This window comes from Thunnus maccoyii, chromosome 13 (genome assembly GCF_910596095.1).
Source record: "Thunnus maccoyii chromosome 13, fThuMac1.1, whole genome shotgun sequence".
Taxonomy (NCBI): Eukaryota; Metazoa; Chordata; class Actinopteri; order Scombriformes; family Scombridae; genus Thunnus; species Thunnus maccoyii.
The window spans coordinates 1,548,224-1,570,216 of NC_056545.1; the positions used below are offsets into that span (position 1 = coordinate 1,548,224).

At 38.0% G+C, this 21,993-nt stretch overlaps 5 protein-coding genes across 5 annotated transcripts; all 5 read right to left on the reverse strand.

Moving 5' to 3' along the window:
- LOC121910455 (odorant receptor 131-2-like) lies at positions 1-963 on the reverse strand. Its single transcript, XM_042431685.1, has one exon. It carries the CDS (start codon positions 961-963, stop codon positions 1-3), a length of 963 nt encoding a protein of 320 aa, XP_042287619.1.
- Positions 964-4,701: 3,738 nt separating this feature from the next.
- LOC121910457 (odorant receptor 131-2-like) lies at positions 4,702-5,664 on the reverse strand. The gene has a single exon (XM_042431686.1). It carries the CDS (start codon positions 5,662-5,664, stop codon positions 4,702-4,704), a length of 963 nt encoding a protein of 320 aa, XP_042287620.1.
- Positions 5,665-9,518: 3,854 nt separating this feature from the next.
- LOC121910461 (odorant receptor 131-2-like) lies at positions 9,519-10,481 on the reverse strand. The gene has a single exon (XM_042431690.1). It carries the CDS (start codon positions 10,479-10,481, stop codon positions 9,519-9,521), a length of 963 nt encoding a protein of 320 aa, XP_042287624.1.
- Positions 10,482-19,249: 8,768 nt separating this feature from the next.
- LOC121910632 (odorant receptor 131-2-like) lies at positions 19,250-20,176 on the reverse strand. Its single transcript, XM_042431887.1, has one exon. The coding sequence runs from the start codon at positions 20,174-20,176 to the stop codon at positions 19,250-19,252; it is 927 nt and encodes a 308-aa protein (XP_042287821.1).
- A 1,073-nt stretch (positions 20,177-21,249) lies between these two features.
- Positions 21,250-21,993, reverse strand: LOC121910462 (odorant receptor 131-2-like). Its single transcript, XM_042431691.1, has one exon. It carries the CDS (start codon positions 21,991-21,993, stop codon positions 21,250-21,252), a length of 744 nt encoding a protein of 247 aa, XP_042287625.1.

The window sequence follows — 21,993 nt, forward strand, 5'->3', positions numbered from 1 at the left end:
TCACCTAGGTTTAGACCCCAGCGATGGCAGTTTCAATCGACAGCATAGATGGTAAATGAGGATGGGTCTGATGGTCTGGTCTCTGATGCCATAGATTAGAGCACTCAGACATCTTGGGAGAAGGATAATACATACATAAATAATACTCTGGATGCGCACAATTGCTACTCTTTTGAGGTTTTTTGAAATGGCAATAATCAATGGGTCATGTACAGTTGAGGAAAGACTGAGGCCCAGCTGCACCAGGTGCAGCAGCAGTGTGTTACGAGCTTTATGGGCTGAAGCTTTGTCTGTGGAAGCTGACCTGGCTGCTATAATCACACCAATATAGGAACAAGTTACTGTCACACCAGCTGATACAAACAGAAAACAAGTGAAGGCTTTGTCATAATGATCAGACATTGGGCTGAGAAACATGGCTGTGTCAGAGCAATAGTCTTTCATCTGCAGGCTCTCCAGTTCTTCAAATGGAAAATCTAACAGCAAAAGAACTCGGATGAGAACATTTAGTGAACTGAACGCCCAAACTACAATGATGGCCACTGCTGTGTTTCTGATGGTGATGATGGTAGCATGCCTCAGTGGGTAGCACACAGCTACATATCTCTCCAGAGACATCACCACCAGTGTGAGAGGAGACACTTCATTTGTGAGATCAGCGAGCATGGCGAGAACACCACATACAGGATAGGTCAGCCATATTCTACAAGCAGACAGTAGATACAGTAACTGGCTTAGTGCCATCTGCACAGTGTCTGCAAAAAGTAGATTATACAGAAGAATATAACGGGAGGTCTCCCTAAACACAGACTTACTCCTCAAGGTGAAAAGCATGATCCCATTAATGAAGAGAAACACACAGCATGGCAGTGTAATTGGAGCAGAAAACAACACAATTTCCAGTAGTCTCCGGTACTGCAGTCCAACAGTGATGTTGGTCTGAGATGGAGTTGCATATGACATATTAGAGAGACATTTATGGGACCCCTGTGAAAATGAGATAATATATCTGAAGGGTTTTACCCTGTTATACAGTAAATTTGACTAACTGGAAAACACATTTAAGATCTCAAAAAAAAAAACATAAAAATTTCGATGCAATTATGACACAAAAGCACAATTAAACAGTTTTACATGTTCACATGTAAAACAGAAAATAACCCACATACATGTTCCCTGTGCCGACAGTTAGCAGGTTAGAGGCCCTGCTTGAGTCCATGTGGGAGGAACTGATCTGCAGGGTTTGCCTGGCCTTAAATGCATTTTAAGATCTCAATCCTCACACCCACTTCATGTCATACCATGACATGTAAGTATGGTAACTAGATCACTAATGTTAAACAGTGATGGATGATGTAATCCCTTTACAACTCTTACTCAATACTCTAGTTCATGTCATTGTATATTCTGTTGCCTGGAGATTCAGTAGAGAAGCTCGGTCCAACCTACACTAAGGTGGATAATCAGTCTGCTCCTGACAGAAAGTCCAGCATTCTAATAAAAATAGGCTATTTTGAAGTGGCTGGTCCAGCAGATAACTGTGTACATTCTAGAGTCTGTCCTACTGTCCACATACCCTGCCGGCCTGACTGCAAGATACAAAGCTGTAACTCTAAGTAACAACGACTCTCTTCTAATGCAACTGCTGTTATGGTTGTTGGAAAATATTTAGGATACCAGTATACTTTTTCTCAGCCTGGCATCGCCAAACTCGGCCAGGCAAGTTTATTTACATTGAACATTTCATTAACAAGGCAGCAGCCAAAACACCTGCAGCTGAAACACACTACTCCCATTCAAATGAATGGGAGGACAGGCATTTTCGCCTCACTGTCTGAGTTGGTCTGAATACAGTCTTAAAAGTTTCTTTCCCCTTTGTCTCAGTTTTCACATGACCCGTGACAGACTGTCTCTCTCTCTCTCTCTCTCTGTCTCGTTTCTCATTTCAGAAATTAAAACAATTGGCACCAGACGCTGACCCTCTTCTGACCCTAGTCCCCCCGTTTTCAGCCACCATCTTCAGTTGACATTTAACATAAACATTAAGTTATCACCTCGAGATATGATCCTCTACAGCCTTGCTCTCTGAACATTCTCATCATATTTGACCGGATGGAACTGCTTCAAAGGTTTCCATGCCTCCCATGGCCTTCCATTCACCTCACTTAATGTCGTGACCCTCTCCAGGTTTATCACATTCGCCCATTTTATCCTCAAGATTAAGTCTTCCACTATACAGGTCTACATCAGCGGAATCAACTTCTTCATAAGACTGTCCTCAGGAGCACCGTGTCCAGCCTTGTCCCACTCATACATCAGCATGTTGATCAAAGGTCTCCATAAGGCTGAACCACATCTCTTGCCAAAATGTTCGCCCCTCACTTCAGACCTCCTTTTCACTTGCATCAGAACTCTCTGTACAGGTTATCAATCCCCTTACATTGATAAAGTCCTGGAATCCATGTACCTACTGGCGTTCTTCGGCTTTCTGCACTGCCCTGAGTTCACTGTTTCTTCCCCCAACCATGATCCATCTAGACACGCTACAATATCCGACATCTCCATTTATTCATCTGACACTCTTATCTACCACCTCAAACAAAGCAAATCAAAATGTAATGTGTTCTGACCATGAATAACTATGGAAAAAATATATATTCCCATTACAATACCTAGCCAAAGTTATAATTCTAATGCACTGTATTGAACACTTAACGCTCTCTACATTAGACCATAGGGATTTAGATTAAGATAAACTTTTGATTAACTTTTCGCAGAAAACAAGGACTGTGGATTTTGTCCCCCATCACTTATATTGGATCTTTTAATTACCAGTATAATGCCTGAATAAGCAGCTGAGCATCTGTTGTATCAGAGGGCTTGGTAGATTTATAAGAACACAGTCTGATGGGTCAAACATTTAATATTAATACTGGGATTTCATAGGAATGCTCCCCAAGTTTCCAAAATAACAAAATGAGGATTGTTTCTTTTAAAACGCCTTTGTGAGTTTATTGGTACAGTTTGTGATATTGTATGAATGTAACTATCTCAGGTTGAAGTCACAGATTAGGATAAAAGATTAGATTGAACATGAAACTTCAGCCATGTAAATACTTGCATCTGACACTGTAAATGAGGTTTTATATTCAGTTTGAAAGGTCAAGTCACAAATGCACAGTTGAATGCTGTTTTCAGTCAACATCATTAAAACAGTCACACTGATGTTGGCCTCTGTTCTCTAGAGCCAAGGTTTTTGCATTGAGGGGATTTTGAATATGTGATGAGCAATAGAGCATACATGGTTATTTTATGCTAAAAATATTTTCTAGTTGTTAATGGAGGAAATAAGTATTGAAACAGATCAAAAATAACTGGTTCATCTTTGAGTGCTGCTGTGTGCCAAGCTCCAACAATGTGAACCAAAATCCAAATTCATCTCATTTGTTGAATGTTCCTTTGAAGTTTCAATTCAGCTCAGACATTGTTTTACAATGATTGACTTTTCACTTCACTCTCCCAATCATATAATAAGCATATGTATTATGATATGTTATAATTGTATGTATTAATCTGTCTATTGATGGAACAACTAATATCTGGGGTAAAAATGGAATTACCACCTTAAATGAACTTTATATAGACAATAAATCTACAATATTTAAACATTTCATTGAAAACCCCTCACTTGGATTTCTTTAAAGATCTCCTCCAGATGTGTATTAATTATAGAAAAATCATTTGCTTTGAGTTATATTTGTGTCTGATGTGTTTTCCTCAAAAAAGTGCAAATGCTTTGTTAAACGTCCTTAAAATCAGAATCAGAAACAGGTTTATTGCCAATTTATTGACGTTACCTTGGTGTTGTTGTTCATAACAATCAAAGTTAAAAGGTAAGATAAAAATCAATACCCATACAATGTATGAGAAAAACACAACTACCATAAAAGACAGGTGATATAAATATATACATAAAATTAACAATTAAAATATAGTAAATATATACAGTACATATGTATAAACTGACATCTACTCCTTCTCTCTATTGAATATGAATATGCAAATATTTTGAGGTTCAAAAGTTTTCCTTCTGGACACCAGATGTCTCCACCTTCACTGTAAAGTCCATTCTCAGTGTTTGTGCACTGCAGGCTTCAAGTTTCCACATCACACTTGTGTAAATTGCATATTGGACCATGACTGGCTCCAAACTAGTTGTGGTGTCATAAATCATGCTTGTAATAATACACTTTAAAAACTTATATTTATTCATACTCAGAGCACAGAGAAACTTTCAGCAGATGAATGTGAAAACAAACTGCACATACATCATTCTTCACATCAACATCCAAGTGAAGGAATAAGAAGAATACATTTTTGAGTTGAGGGGGACTTTAAGTTTTTGCCACAGTGTTGGGACTATGTTGATGTAGAGTGAAGTGTTTGAATACATTAAAATAACTACAAATATTAAAATCACTTCTGCATATTGCATTTGCCAACAATAAAAAACAATGAACTCAAATACAGTATGTGCAGAGTATAGATAATTCAGGAAGGATATAAAGTACTGTTGCAATACTACATTATTTTATTCTGTATTTTAATTTTAAAGACATTAAAGACATTCATATTTCTTTCAAATTAATATATATATATATATATCTTAAAATAAGAAAAAATGCTTGACATTACTCAATGTCATGTAGGTTGAGACCCCAGCCTTGGCAGTTTCAATCGACAGCATAGATGGTACATGAGGATGGGTCTGATGATCTGGTCTCTGATGCCATAGATTAGAGCACTCAGACATCTTGGGAGCAGGATTATACATACATAAATAATACTATGGATGCGCAAATGTGTTACTCTGTCTAGGAATTTTGACATGGCAATGAGCAATGGGTCATGTACAGTTGAGGAAAGACTGAGGCCCAGCTGCACCAGGTGCAGCAGCAGTGTGTTACGAGCTTTATGGGCTGAAGCTTTGTCTGTGGAGGCTGACCTGGCTGCTATCACCACACCAATATAGGAACAAGTTACTGTCACACCAGCTAATACAAACAGAAAACAAGTGAAGGCTTTGTTATAATGATCAGACATTGGGCCAAGAAACATGGCTATGTCAGAGCAAAAGTCTTTCATCTGCAGGCTCTCCAGTTCTTCAAATGGAAAATCTAACAGCAAAAGAACTCGAATGAGAACATTTAGTGAACTGAATGCCCAAACTACAACAATAGCTACATCTGTGTTTCTGATGGTGATGATGGTAGCGTGCCTCAGTGGGTAGCACACAGCTACATATCTCTCCAAAGACATCAACACCAGTGTGAGAGGAGACACTTCATTTGTGAGATCAGCGAGCATGGCGAGAACACCACATACAGGATAGGTCAGCCATATTCTACAAGCAGACAGTAGATACAGTAACTGGCTTAGTGCCATCTGCACAGTGTCTGCAAAAAGTAGATTATACAGAAGAATATAACGGGAGGTCTCCCTAAACACAGACTTACTCCTCAAGGTGAAAAGCATGATCCCATTAATGAAGAGAAACACACAGCATGCCACTGTAATTGGAGCAGAAGACAACACCATTTCCAGTACTCTCCGGTACTGCAGTCCAACAGTGATGTTGGTCTGAGATGGAGTTGCATATGACATATTAGAGAGACATTTATCGGTCCCCTGTGAAAATGAGATAATATATCTGAAGGGTTTTACCCTGTTATATGGTAAATTTGACTAACTGGAAAACACATTTAAGATCTAAAAAAAAAAACCCATCAAAATTTCAATGCAATTGTGACACAAAAGCACAATTAAACAGTTTTATCCTCAGAAAGGTAAAAACCCATCATCTTTGCAGATGTCTGTTGAGTTCACATGTAAAATAGAAAATAACCCACATACATTCCCTGTGCCGACAGTTAACAGGTTAGAGGCCGTGCTTGAGTCCATGTGGGGGTAACTGATCTGCAGGGTTTGCCTGACCTTAAATGCATTTTAAGATCTCAATCCTCACACCCACTTCATGTGATACCATGACATGTAAGTACGGTAACTAGATCAGTAATGTTAAACAGTGATGGATGATGTAATCCCTTTACAATTCTTACTCAGTACTCTAGTTCATGTCATTGAATATTCTGTTGCCTGGAGATTCAGTACAGAAGCTCGGTCCAACCTACACTAAGGTGGATAATCAGTCTGCTCCTGACAAAAAGTCCAGCATTCTAATAAAAATATGCTATTTTGAAGTGGCTGGTCCGGCAGATAACTGTGTACATTCTAGAGTCTGTCCTGCTGTCCACATACCCTGCCGGCCTGACTGCAAGATACAAAGCTGTAACTCTAAGTAACAACGACTCTCTTCTAATGCAACTGCTGTTATGGTTGTTGGAAGTTATTTAGGATACCAGTATACTTTTTCTTAGCCTGGCATCACCAAACTAGACGAGGCAAGTTTATTTAGCAACAAGGCAAAGTGAGATAATGTGCAAAAGGAACACACAATATAAGGACACTTAAATACAATCAAAAACAGTCATTAAAGACCTGCAGTTTTCTGGGAGTTTGTTCAGATATGTGGAGCATAGATGCCCTAGACGACCTGAGAGGTCTGGATGGTTCACAACCTAACAGCAGACCAAAAGTGTATTTTGGCCCTAAACCATTCAGTGCTTTATAAAACAACAGCAGTATTTTAAAATCAATTCTTTGACAGACAGGAAGTCAGTGTAAAGATCGGAGAACTGGAGTTGTATGATCCACTGTCTTGGTCTTAGTGAGGACTCGAGCAGCAGCGTTCTGAATCAGCTGCAGCTGTCTGATCGATATTTTTAGGGAGACCTGTGAAGACGGTGTTACACTAGTCAAGTCTACTGGAGATAAATTCATGGACAAGTTTTTCCAATTCCTGTTGAGACATAAGTCTTTTAATCCTTGATACATTCTTCAGCTGACTTTGTAATTGTCTTAATGTGGCTGTTGAAATTCAGGTCTGAGTCCATGATTACACCAAGATTTGTGGCTTAGTTTGTGGTTTTTAACATTATCGATTGAAGCTGAGTGCTGACTTTTAATTCCTCTTCTTTGGCTCCAAAAACAGTTACTTTGGTTCTATCTCACGCAGGCTCCACCCTCTACTGGACTCTATGGGTAATACTCTCGTCCAATCACACATATTTTGAGAAAATATTCTGGCTGGGCGTGTAGCTGGTCAAGGCAGTTACAGTCTGGGTCTGTTGGTTGTTGCTGTGGATTTGGGAATCCATTGTAGTGGGCTTAATGTTTAAATACAGTAGAATGGGTATTAGACTGAGATATATAAACAATCATCATAGACCTTGTCCCCATTGAAATTGCAAACAATAAAAAAGACAGAAAACTTTTAATCAAAATGTGTTCTGACCATAAATAATTATAGAAACAATATATATTCCTGTTGCAATACCTAGCCAAAGTTATGATTCTAATGCACTATATTGAACACTTAACATTCCCTACAGTAGACCATAGAGAATTAGCTTAACATAAACTTTTAATTAACTTTTTGCACAAAACGAGGACTGTGGATTTTGTCCCCCATCACTTATATTGGATCTTTTAATTACCAGCATAATGCCTGAATAAGCAGCTGAGTATCTGTTGTATCAGAGGGTTTGGTAGATTTATTAGAGCACAGTCTGATATTGACCGGCCTCATGATGGGTCAAACATTTAATATTAATACTGGGATTTCATAGGAATGCTCCCCAAGTTTCCAAAATAACAAAATGAGGATTGTTTCTTTTAAAACGCCTTTGTGAGTTTATTGGTACAGTTTGTGATATTGTATGAATGTAACTATCTCAGGTTGAAGTCACAGATTAGGATAAAAGATTAGATTGAACATGAAACTTCAGCCATGTAAATACTTGCATCTGACACTGTAAATGAGGTTTTATATTCAGTTTGAAAGGTCAAGTCACAAATGCACAGTTGAATGCTGTTTTCAGTCAACATCATTAAAACAGTCACACTGATGTTGGCCTCTGTTCTCTAGAGCCAAGGTTTTTGCATTGAGGGGATTTTGAATATGTGATGAGCAATAGAGCATACATGGTTATTTTATGCTAAAAATATTTTCTAGTTGTTAATGGAGGAAATAAGTATTGAAACAGATCAAAAATAACTGGTTCATCTTTGAGTGCTGCTGTGTGCCAAGCTCCAACAATGTGAACCAAAATCCAAATTCATCTCATTTGTTGAATGTTCCTTTGAAGTTTCAATTCAGCTCAGACATTGTTTTACAATGATTGACTTTTCACTTCACTCTCCCAATCATATAATAAGCATATGTATTATGATATGTTATAATTGTATGTATTAATCTGTCTATTGATGGAACAACTAATATCTGGGGTAAAAATGGAATTACCACCTTAAATGAACTTTATATAGACAATAAATCTACAATATTTAAACATTTCATTGAAAACCCCTCACTTGGATTTCTTTAAAGATCTCCTCCAGATGTGTATTAATTATAGAAAAATCATTTGCTTTGAGTTATATTTGTGTCTGATGTGTTTTCCTCAAAAAAGTGCAAATGCTTTGTTAAACGTCCTTAAAATCAGAATCAGAAACAGGTTTATTGCCAATTTATTGACGTTACCTTGGTGTTGTTGTTCATAACAATCAAAGTTAAAAGGTAAGATAAAAATCAATACCCATACAATGTATGAGAAAAACACAACTACCATAAAAGACAGGTGATATAAATATATACATAAAATTAACAATTAAAATATAGTAAATATATACAGTACATATATATAAACTGACATCTACTCCTTCTCTCTATTGAATATGAATATGCAAATATTTTGAGGTTCAAAAGTTTTCCTTCTGGACACCAGATGTCTCCACCTTCACTGTAAAGTCCATTCTCAGTGTTTGTGCACTGCAGGCTTCAAGTTTCCACATCACACTTGTGTAAACTGCATATTGGACCATGACTGGCTCCAAACTAGTTGTGGTGTCATAAATCATGCTTGTAATAATACACTTTAAAAAACTTATATTTATTCATACTCAGAGCACAGAGAAACTTTCAGCAGATGAATGTGAAAACAAACTGCACATACATCATTCTTCACATCAACATCCAAGTGAAGGAATAAGAAGAACACATTTTTGAGTGGAGGGGGACTTTAAGTTTTTGCCACAGTGTTGGGACTTTGTTGATGTAGAGTGAAGTGTTTGAATACATTAAAATATCTACAAATATTGAAATCACTTCTGCATATTGCATTTGCCAACAATTAAAAAACAATGAACTCAAATACAGTATGTGCAGAGTATAGATAATTCAGGAAGGATATAAAGTACTGTTGCAATACTACATTATTTTATTCTGTATTTTAATTTTAAAGACATTAAAGACATTCATATTTCTTTCAAATTAATATATATATATATATATATATATATATATATCTTAAAATAAGAAAAAATGCTTGAATTACTCAATGTCATGTAGGTTGAGACCCCAGCCTTGGCAGTTTCAATCGACAGCATAGATGGTAAATGAGGATGGGTCTGATGATCTGGTCTCTGATGCCATAGATTAGAGCACTCAGACATCTTGGGAGCAGGATTATACATACATAAATAATACTATGGATGCGCAAATGTGTTACTCTGTCTAGGAATTTTGACATGGCAATAACCAATGGGTCATGTACAGTTGAGGAAAGACTGAGGCCCAGCTGCACCAGGTGCAGCAGCAGTGTGTTACGAGCTTTATGGGCTGAAGCTTTGTCTGTGGAGGCTGACCTGGCTGCTATCACCACACCAATATAGGAACAAGTTACTGTCACACCAGCTAATGCAAACAGAAAACAAGTGAAGGCTTTGTTATAATAATCAGACATTGGGCCAAGAAACATGGCTATGTCAGAGCAAAAGTCTTTCATCTGCAGGCTCTCCAGGTCTTCAAATGGAAAATCTAACAGCAAAAGAACTCGAATGAGAACATTTAGTGAACTGAACGCCCAAACTACAACAATAGCCACATCTGTGTTTCTGATGGTGATGATGGTAGCGTGCCTCAGTGGGTAGCACACAGCTACATATCTCTCCAGAGACATCAACACCAGTGTGAGAGGAGACACTTCATTTGTGAGATCAGCGAGCATGGCGAGAACACCACATACAGGATAGGTCAGCCATATTCTACAAGCAGACAGTAGATACAGTAACTGGCTTAGTGCCATCTGCACAGTGTCTGCAAAAAGTAGGTTATACAGAAGAATATAACGGGAGGTCTCCCTAAACACAGACTTACTCCTCAAGGTGAAAAGCATGATCCCATTAATGAAGAGAAACACACAGCATGCCACTGTAATTGGAGCAGAAGACAACACCATTTCCAGTAGTCCTCGGTACTGCAGTCCAACAGTGATGTTGGTCTGAGATGGAGTTGCATTTGACATATTAGAGAGACATTTATCGGACCCCCGTGAAAATGAGATAATATATCTGAAGGGTTTTACCCTGTTATACGGTAAATTTGACTAACTGGAAAACACATTTAAGATCTCAAAAAAAAAAACATTAAAATTTCAATGCAATTATGACACAAAAGCACAATTAAACAGTTTTACCCTTAGAACAGTAAAAACCCATCATCTTTGCAGATGTCTGTTGAGTTCACATGTAAAAAAGAAAATAACCCACATACATTCCCTGTGCCGACAGTTAGCAGGTTAGAAGCCGTGCTTGAGTCCATGTGGGGGGAACTGATCTGCAGGGTTTGCCTGACCTTAAATGCATTTTAAGATCTCAATCCTCACACCCACTTCATGTGATACCATGACATGTAAGTATGGTAACTAGATCACTAATGTTAAACAGTGATGGATGATGTAATCCCTTTACAATTCTTACTCAATACTCTAGTTCATGTCATTGAATATTCTGTTGCCTGGAGATTCAGTACAGAAGCTCGGTCCAGCCCACACTAAGGTGGATAATCAGTCTGCTCCTGACAGAAAGTCCAGCATTCTAATAAAAATAGGCTATTTTGAAGTGGCTGGTCCAGCAGATAACTGTGTACATTCTAGAGTCTGTCCTGCTGTCCACATACCCTGCCGGCCTGACTGCAAGATACAAAGCTGTAACTCTAAGTAACAACGACTCTCTTCTAATGCAACTGCTGTTATGGTTGTTGGAAATTATTTAGGATGCCAGTATACTTTTTCTTAGCCTTGCATCACCAAAATAGACAAGGCAAGTTTATTTAGCAACAAGGCAAGGTGAGACAATGTGGAAAAGGAACACACAATATAAGGACACTTAAATACAATCAAAAACAGTCATTAAAGACCTGCAGTTTTCTGGGAGTTTGTTCAGATATGTGGAGCATAGATGCCCTAGACGACCTGAGAGGTCTGGATGGTTCACAACATAACAGCAGACCAAAAGCGTATTTTGGCCCTAAACCATTCAGTGCTTTATAAAACAACAGCAGTATTTTAAAATCAATTCCTTGACAGACAGGAAGTCAGTGTAAAGATCGGAGAACTGGAGTTATATGATCCACTGTCTTGGTCTTAGTGAGGACTCGAGCAGCAGCGTTCTGAATCAGCTGCAGCTGTCTGATCGATATTTTTAGGGAGACCTGTGAAGACGGTGTTACACTAGTCAAGTCTACTGGAGATAAATTCATGGACAAGTTTTTCCAATTCCTGTTGAGACATAAGTCTTTTAATCCTTGATACATTCTTCAGCTGACTTTGTAATTGTCTTAATGTGGCTGTTGAAATTCAGGTCTGAGTCCATGATTACACCAAGATTTGTGGCTTAGTTTGTGGTTTTTAACATTATCGATTGAAGCTGAGTGCTGACTTTTAATTCCTCTTCTTTGGCTCCAAAAACAGTTACTTTGGTTCTATCTCACGCAGGCTCCACCCTCTACTGGACTCTATGGGTAATACTCTCGTCCAATCACACATATTTTGAGAAAATATTCTGGCTGGGCGTGTAGCTGGTCAAGGCAGTTACAGTCTGGGTCTGTTGGTTGTTGCTGTGGATTTGGGAATCCATTGTAGTGGGCTTAATGTTCAAATACAGTAAAATGGGTATTAGATTGAGATATATAAACAATCATCATAGACCTTGTCCCCATTGAAATTGCAAACAATAAAAAAGACAGAAAACTTTTAATCAAAATGTGTTCTGACCATAAATAATTATAGAAAAAATATGTATTCCTGTTGCAATACCTAGCCAAAGTTATGATTCTAATGCACTATATTGAACACTTAACATTCCCTACAGTAGACCATAGAGAATTAGCTTAACATAAACTTTTAATTAACTTTTTGCACAAAACGAGGACTGTGGATTTTGTCCCCCATCACTTATATTGGATCTTTTAATTACCAGCATAATGCCTGAATAAGCAGCTGAGTATCTGTTGTATCAGAGGGTGTGGTAGATTTATTAGAGCACAGTCTGATATTGACCGGCCTAATGATGGGTCAAACATTTAATATTAATACTGGGATTTCATAGGAATGCTCCCCAAGTTTCCAAAATAACAAAATAAGGATTGTTTTTTGTAAAATGCCTTCATGAGTTTGTTGGTACAGTTTGTGATATTGTATGAATGTAACTATCTCAGGTTGAAGTCACAGATTAGGATAAAAGATTAGATTGAACATGAGACTTAAGTCATGTAAATATTTGCATCTGACACTGTAAATGAGGTTTTATATTCAGTTTGCAAGGTCAAGTTACAAATGTAAAGCTGAATGCTGTTTTCAGTCAACATCATTAAAACAGTCACACTGACTGTTGGCCTCTGTTCTGTAGAGCAAAGGTTTTTTGCATTGTAGGGATTTTGAAGATTTGATGAGTGGTAGAGCAGTTATGGTTTTTTTATGTTTTATGTTTATGTTTCTTTTAAAAATATTTTCTGCTTGTTAATGGAGGACATTAGTATTGATACTGATCAAAAATCATCTTTGAGTGCTGCTGTGTACCAAGCTCCAACAAAGTGAACCAAAATCCAAATTCATCTCATTTGTTTAATGTTCCTTTAAAATTTAGATTCACCTTTTCAATTCAATTCAATTCAATTCAATTCAATTCAATTCAATTCAATTCAATTCAATTCAATTCAATTCAATTCAATTCAATTCAATTCAATTCAATTCAATCTTATTTATAGAGACCCAACATTCCCCAATGAGCAGCACATAGCAACAGCGGCAAGGAAAATCTCCTCTTTGACAGAAAGAAAGCTCAAGCAGAACCAGGCTCTAGGTGGATGGCCATCTGCCTTGACCGGTTGGGTTGAGAGAGAAACAGGGAAGGGGAGAGAGACACAGAGGTGCACAGCAACAACAATAATAACAATAACAATGATAATAATAATAGAGATATTACTGATAATAATAATAGCAATAATAGCAGGAAGAAGTGTCAAGGCAATACACGCACAGGACCATGCCACCATCCCTGCAGCCATGGCCCCCAATGTCCACAACCCAGACTCTAGATTTTCCTGTGAGAAGAGAAAGCCCAAAAACTCCAGGGAAGAAGCCGAGTCAGTAATATGCATTAATAGTACATGGATGTGTACAGATGGAAATGAGGAGGAGGAGAGAGGAGTTCAGCACATCATTTGAAGTCATCCGGCAGTCTATGCCTATAGCAGCATAACTAGGAGCTGATCCAAGGCGAGCCTGCCTAGCCCTAACTATAAGCTTTATCAAAAAGGAAAGTTTTAAGCCTACTCTTAAACATAGAGAGGGTGTCTGCACCCCGGACCGAATCTGGAAGATGGTTCTAAAGGAGAGGAGCCTGATAGCTGAAGGCTCTGCCTGTCATTCTACTTTTGGAGACTGTAGGAACCACAAGTAAGCTGCATTCTGAGAGTGCAGTGTACTAGTAGGATAATAGGGTACTATGAGCTCTTTAAGATATGATGGTGCCTGATCATTAAGGGCTTTGTAGGTGAGGAGAAGGATTTTAAATTCTATTCTGAATTTTACAGGAAGCCAATGCAGCAAAGCGAAAATGGGAGAAATGTGATCTCTTTTTCTAGTTTTAGTCAGTACACATGTAGCTGCATTCTGGAACAGCTGGAGAGTCTGATAATGAGGAATTGCATTATCCAGCCTAGAAGTAACAAATACGTGGACTAGTTTTTCTACATCTTTTTGAGATGGGATGTGCCTGATTTTTGCAATATTAGGTAAGTGAAAAAAGGCAGTCTTGACATTTGTTTTATGGGGGAGATAAAGGACATATCCTGATCAAAGATAACTCCCAGATTCCTTACGGTGGAGCTGGAGGCCAGGGTAATCTAGAACAGCTATATCATTAGATAATGTGTTTCTAAAGTGTTTAGGGCCAAGCACAAGAACTTCAGTTTTGTCTGAGTTTAATAGTAGAAAATTGCAGGTCATCCAGGTCTTTATGTCCTTAAGGCATGCTTAGAGTTTCTTTAACTGATTGGTTTCATCTGGCTTCATTAATAAATATAACTGAGTATCATCTGCATAGCAATGAAACTTTATGGAGTGTTTCCGAATAATATTACCTAAAGGAAGCATATATAAGGTGAATAGCATTGATCCAAGCGCAAAACCTTGTGGAACTCTGTGTCTAACTTTTGCATACATGGAGGATTCATTATTAACGAGTATAAACTGAAATTGATCTGATAAACAGGATTTAAACCAGCTTAATGCAGTTCCTCTAATGCCAATTAAATGTTCCAGTCTCTGTAATTGGATGTGATGGTCAATGGTGTCACATGCGGCACTCAGATCTAACAAGACAGGTACAGAGAGAAGTCCTTTGTCCAATGCAGTTAGGAGATCATTTGGGACTTTCACCAGTGCTGTCTCTGTGCTATGATGCGCTGTAAATCCTGGCTGAAAATCCTCAAATAGACCATTGTTATGTAGAAAATCACACAACTGATTGGCGACTTCTTTTTCACGGATCTTAAAGAGAAAGGGAAGGTTAGATATAGGTCTATGGTTGGCTAAAATGCCTGAATCAAGAGTAGGCTTCTTAAGAGGAGGTTTAAATACAGCTACTTTAAGGGACTGTGGTACATAGCCTGTCACTAAAGACATATTCATCATATCTAGTAAAGAAGTGCTAACTAAGGGTAAGACTTCCTTAAGTAGCCTAGTTGGGATGGGGTCTAAGAGACAGGTTGATGGTTTAGATGAAGAAATCATTGAAGTTAGTTCAGGAAATTCAATTTGAGAAAAACGGTAAATATATAACAGGTTTTACTGCTGTTTCTAAGGTTCCTGTGTTTAGGGATAAATCGGTGCCTGTTGAGGGGAGGAGGTGATGAATTGAGAGCTATAGGATTACATGGATCAATAGAGTTATGACTCTTTGTCAGTGTAGGGTAAGACTGCATTTGTCAAAGGCAGACAGAACAAGCCTCAAACAACAGACCAGCTCTTTCTTCAATGCCTCAGAAATGCTGGCCAATAATATATAACTGAGAGTCCCAAACTCCTCACTGACCAGACCATCTAAACAACCCCCTGCAAACCGGAAGGAATCAGATGCGGAACCTCTATCTCGTACATGGTCACCAAATCAGACCAATAACCCAAACCACCTTTGATCCTTCAAGCTACAAGAGCCAGCAAGATGGGAAGACCAATTCACACCCTAGTGTGAATTGATAGTATCATTTGCATAAATGACTTCCACCATTGGCTATCATAACTCACGTCTCAGAGTCAGTCACACACAGAGACGAGCTGGCATCAACTTTAATCCCACTGTGGATTTTGACTTTCAGGACTTGAATGACCAACCCAAGAACTGATCACTGGGCAAACCAACATAAGGCACAAGACATGCTGCACAATATGCCACGACACTCACAGACATTTACTACAACACACACACACACACAATCAAATGGCATGGACCCCTGCTGTTTGCAGTCAGATCAAAGTGAACAAAGGACTGTAAAACCCATGGACTTACAAATGTAGTTTTAGATTTTGTCTAAGGATAATTAATATCTTATGTTAGTATGTGTGTATATCACAATTTGTGTTGTTATGTACTTTGGTTAGATTTTTATTCCATGCCTTAATGCCAAGAAATTTACCACTAACATAATCCCCTCATCCATGATAATACTATCATGTTTAGTACCGTTCTGCTTGTTTCACTTTCAGAACACTAAAGCTACTATCAAAAATGCAAAATTAGGAATCATGCAATTGTTAAATTGTAAATACTTTGATTAAAAGAATAACCACATTCAGAAATTGTACCCGCCTGTTCGTGAACAGGAGGGGACTGACTTTGCTCCCCAAGAACTCTGCAACCCCTGGGATTCGCCAGGATGCACCTTCTGGGTGGGCAGACCAAAACTTTAAAACAGTGTCTTATCTGAGACTCTATGCTACTTTCTGTCAATAACCTAGAGTCATGAGTTGAGGATCAAGCCTAGGAGAGCATGAACCAGGAGCTCTCTTCCAATGGGAACTTTTCAACTCCGGACTGGCCGACTTACTCATCATTACAAGATCCAGACTCCAGCTCCTCACCCCAGCACATCGGACTCCATTCTCTACAAGAAGCCACCCCAGGGAGCAAGCAGGTATTCATACAAAACCTTCATCAACTTGCTTAAACCCTGGTGCTTTCATAATTTGTAACTTAAATTGGCAAGCTGTTGTACCGTTGATTTGACTCACTGTCATCTCATCTGTTTGTTAGGTCTCTCATACCAGCTGCACAATAGATAACTCTGCATCATGCATTTCAATCATTCACTAGCCATAGCCTTGTGTACCAGTTTCCCTTTCCCTCTTGTGTCTTTTCTGTAAAATGTTGTAGTGTTTAGTACTTGTAGCTGTAGTATTAGTAATAAATGTGTATGTAATTAAAGTGAACTTATTTGTGGTTTATTGTGCTTGCATCTCAGTCACTTAACCTTAAAAGACCTATACCCTTGCAAAATCATAATTAAGATTTATAACAATCATAATTCTAATTGACTTGGATACAGTATTTGTATCCAACCTTAAGAAGCAAGTGTGGGAAAACCTGTCCAAGCGGCACCAGGTAAATGACTGAGGCTATAATGAAATGAATGAAGACACATGAAATAATTCTATTCCTGTGACTTCATTGTACATTTAAAGAATATTTATGTTTTACAGAGTGATGACATCAGGAACTTCCTTGAAGTGGCCACTGCACTAGACCAACGCTTCAAACAAAAGATGGACAACTGTGCTACTGTCTGGGACCAGATCAAGGGGAAGTTACTGGCCGGAAAGCTGACTGACTCTGAGCAGGTGAAATGTCATTCATTCACAAATATATACTGTCTCCCCCTCCGTCATTAAAATGTTTGATCTAAAGAGAGTGAGGAATGTGAGTAAATGGTAGCTGGAATAATATTTGATATGTTTTTAATTTTAATCATGATCATGCCTTTAATGGATGTTTTTACTTTTTTACTGATAAGCCTGTTCTTTATTAATTTAGCAACCACCTCCCTGCAAAAGACCTAAAATGTCTCAGCTGGAGGAGCTTTATGCCGATGAGAATACACAAAAGATGACGTCCCAGCAGAGGTCCATGTCCATCCAGGACCAGGCAGAGAAGGAGATGCAAATCTATCAGGATATACCATCAATTGTTACATCTGATAACCCTGCTACCTGGTGGTGGAACCTGTGAATGATGTATCGTTTACCGTCAGACATGGCCTTTTCATATTTGTGTGTCCAGGCCTACTACACACCCAGTGAACAGGTTTTCCCCACTGCGGGAGACACAGTCTGTGCCGAGAGCTTGTGCATACTGCCTGAGAAGGCAGACATGATTATTTTTCTGAACAAGAATTGTTTTTAATTTTGGAAGTTTTTACACCTTCTAGCCTGGACCAGGGTTTGAGTTTTTTATATTTGTTATTTGGCTTCGTTGCAATTTGTTATTTTGGTTTGGTTGTAAGAAAAGTGCACTGCTACTTCTCTCTCATCAACACCTACATGGACTGCAACTCCCTAAACTGTAAATTAATTGGTTTTTAGACTGTTGCCAACTTGCCATGTTGTCATTTCATCTGGTTTCAGTGTTACAGTTACACTACAGTGAATAAAAAAAAAAATTGAATGAAAATATCACTAAATCACATGTCTTTTAAGAACACCAAACTGTAAATACACTAAACTGTATCAAATTCATTTACATGTTCCATAAACTATATGAAGTCAATTATGAATATGAATATGACTTGTATAAAGTTTTTTCAAAATAAAAGTTTTTTTCTGTGAAATAAGCATGTGGCCTGTTTGACCCTGCCTCTCAAATAATCGGTTTTGAGAATCATTAAGAACTAGAATTGATGAGCAGAATCAGAATCAGAATCGGTATCAGAATCATTAAAATCCAAACGATACCCAACCCTACTTACTGCAGCATATCAGCACAAATATAGTAAATATATACAGTATATATATATATATATATATATATATAAACTGACATCTACTCCTTCTCTCTATTGAATATGAATATGCAAATATTTTGAATTTCAAAAGCTTTCCTACTGGACACAAGATGTCTCCTCCGTCACTGTAAAGTCCATTCTCAGTGTTTGTGCACTGCAGGCTTCAAGTTTCCACATCACACTTGTATAAATTGCATATTGGACCATGACTGGCTCCAAACTAGTTGTGGTGTCATAAATCATGCTTGTAATAATGCACTTTAATGACTCTGAAATTATATTTATTTATACTCAGAGCACAGAGCACAGAGAAACTTTCAGCAGATGAATGTGAAAACAAACTGCACATACATCATTCTTCACATCAACATCCAAGTGAAGGAATAAGAGGAACACATTTTTGAGTGAAGGGGGACTTTAAGTTTTGCAACAGTGTTGGAACTCTGTTGATGTAGAGTGAGGTGTTTGAAAACATTAAAATATATACAAATATTAAAATCACTTCCGCATATTGCATTTGCCAACAATTAAAAAACAATGTGCAGAGTATAGATAATTCAGGAAGGATATAAAGTACTGTTGCAATACTACATTATTTTATTCTGTGTTTAAATTTTAAAGACATTAAAGACATTCATATTTCTTTCAAATTAATATATATCTCTTTAAATAAGAAAAAAATGCTTGAATAATTCAATGTCATGTAGGTTGAGACCCCAGCCTTGGCAGTTTCAATCAACAGCATAGATGGTACATGAGGATGGGTCTGATGGTCTGGTCTCTGATGCCATAGATTAGAGCACTCAGACATTTTAGAAAAAGGATAATACATACATAAATAATACTCTGGATGCACACAATTGCTACTCTTTTGAGGTTTTTTGACATGGCAATAAGCAACGGATCATGTGCAGTTGAGGAAAGACTGAGGCCCAGCTGAACCAGGTGCAGCAGCAGTGTGTTACGAGCTTTATGGGCTGAAGCTTTGTCTGTGGAGGCTGACCTGGCTGCTATCATCACACCAATATAGGAACAAGTTACTGTCACACCAGCTAATGCAAACAGAAAACAAGTGAAGGCTTTGCTATAATCATCAGACATTGGGCCAAGAAACATGGCTATGTCAGAGCAAAAGTCTTTCATCTGCAGGCTCTCCAGTTCTTCAAATGGAAAATCTAACAGCAAAAGAACTCGAATGAGAACATTTAGTGAACTGAACGCCCAAACTACAACAATAGCCACACCTGAGTTTCTGATGGTGATGATGGTAGCGTGCCTCAGTGGGTAGCACACAGCTACATATCTCTCCAGAGACATCACCACCAGTGTGAGAGGAGACACTTCATTTGTGAGATCAGCGAGCATGGCGAGAACACCACATACAGGATAGGTCAGCCATATTCTACAAGCAGACAGTAGATACAGTAACTGGCTTAGTGCCATCTGCACAGTGTCTGCAAAAAGTAGATTATACAGAAGAATATAACGGGAGGTCTCCCTAAACACATATTTAGTCCTCAAGGTGAAAAGCATGATCCCATTAATGAAGAGAAACACACAGCATGCCACTGTAATTGGAGCAGAAGACAACACAATTTCCAGTAGTCTCCGGTACTGCAGTCCAACAGTGATGTTGGTCTGAGATGGAGTTGCATATGACATATTAGAGAGACATTTATCGGACCCCTGTGAAAATGAGATAATATATCTGAAGGGTTTTACCCTGTTATACAGTAAATTTGACTAACTGAAATGATATCCTCTATTGATATTTTCAAGAAGCAGCTCAAAACTTAATTTTATGGTCTTGCTTTTAATTAACTCAACTTTTTATTTGCTCTTTACTGTTTTTACTACCTGTTTTATCTTTCTTATCTCATGATTTTACCTCTTTTTATCTTATTACCTCTTTTTATCACTGTAGTTTTTTTTATTGTTTATTGTATTTCTTTTATCCCTTTCTTTTAATATTTTTAAATATCTGTTTTTTGTTTGTTTTCACCTCTTTCTGTAAAGCACTTTGAGCTGCATTTTATGTTAGGAAAGGTGCTATATAAATAAAATTTATTACCATTATTATTATTATTACTCCATCTCTCTTTTGAATATGAATATGCAAATATTTTGAATTTCAAAAGTTTTCCTACTGGACACCAGATGTCTCCACCTTCACTGTAAAGTAAATTCTCAGTGTTTGTGCACTGCAGGCTTCAAGTTTCCACATCACACTTGTATAAACTGCATATTGGACCATGACTGGCTCTAAACTAGTTGTGGTGTCATAAATCATGCTTGTAATAATACACTTTAAAAACTTATATTTATTTATACTCAGAGCACAGAGAAACTTTCAGCAGATGAATGTGAAAACAAACTGCACATACATCATTCTTCACATCAACATCCAAGTGAAGTAATAAGAAGAACACATTTTTGAGTGGAGGGGGACTTTAAGTTTTTGCAACAGTGTTGGAACTGAAGTGTTTGAATACATTAAAATATCTACAAATATTAAAATCACTTCTGCATATTGCATTTTCCAACAATTAAAAAACAATGAACTCAAATACAGTATGTGCAGAGTATAGATAATTCAGGAAGGATATAAAGTACTGTTGCAATACTACATTATTTTATTCAGTATTTACATTTTAAAGACATTAAAGACATTCATATTTCTTTCAAATTAATATATATCTCTTTAAATAAGAAAAAAATGCTTGAATAATTCAATGTCACCTAGGGTGAGACCCCAGCCTTGGCAGTTTCAATCGACAGCATAGATGGTAAATGAGGATGGGTCTGATGGTCTGGTCTCTGATGCCATAGATTAGAGCACTCAGACATCTTGGGAGAAGGATAATACATACATAAAGAATAATCTGGAGGCGCACAATGGCTACTCTGTCTAGGTTTTTTGAAATGGCAATAAACAACGGATCATGTGCAGTTGAGGAAAGACTGAGGCCCAGCTGAACCAGGTGCAGCAGCAGTGTGTTACGAGCTTTATGGGCTGAAGCTTTGTCTGTGGAGGCTGACCTGGCTGCTATCACCACAGCAATATAGGAACAAGTTACTGTCACACTAGCTGATACAAACAGAAAACAAGTGAAGGCTTCGTTATAATCATGAGATATTGGGCTGAGAAACATGGCTGTGTCAGAGCAATAGTCTTTCATCTGCAGGCTCTCCAGTTCTTCAAATGGAAAATCTAACAGCAAAATAACTCGGATGAGAGCATTTAGTGAACAGAACGCCCAAACTACAACAATAGCCACACCTGTGTTTCTGATGGTGATGATGGTAGCGTGCCTCAGTGGGTAGCACACAGCTACATATCTCTCCAGAGACATCACCATCAGCGTGAGAGGAGACACTTCATTTGTGAGATCAAGGAGCATGGCGAGAACACCACATGCAGGATAGGTCAGCCATATTCTACAAGCAGACAGTAGATACAGTAACTGGCTTAGTGCCAT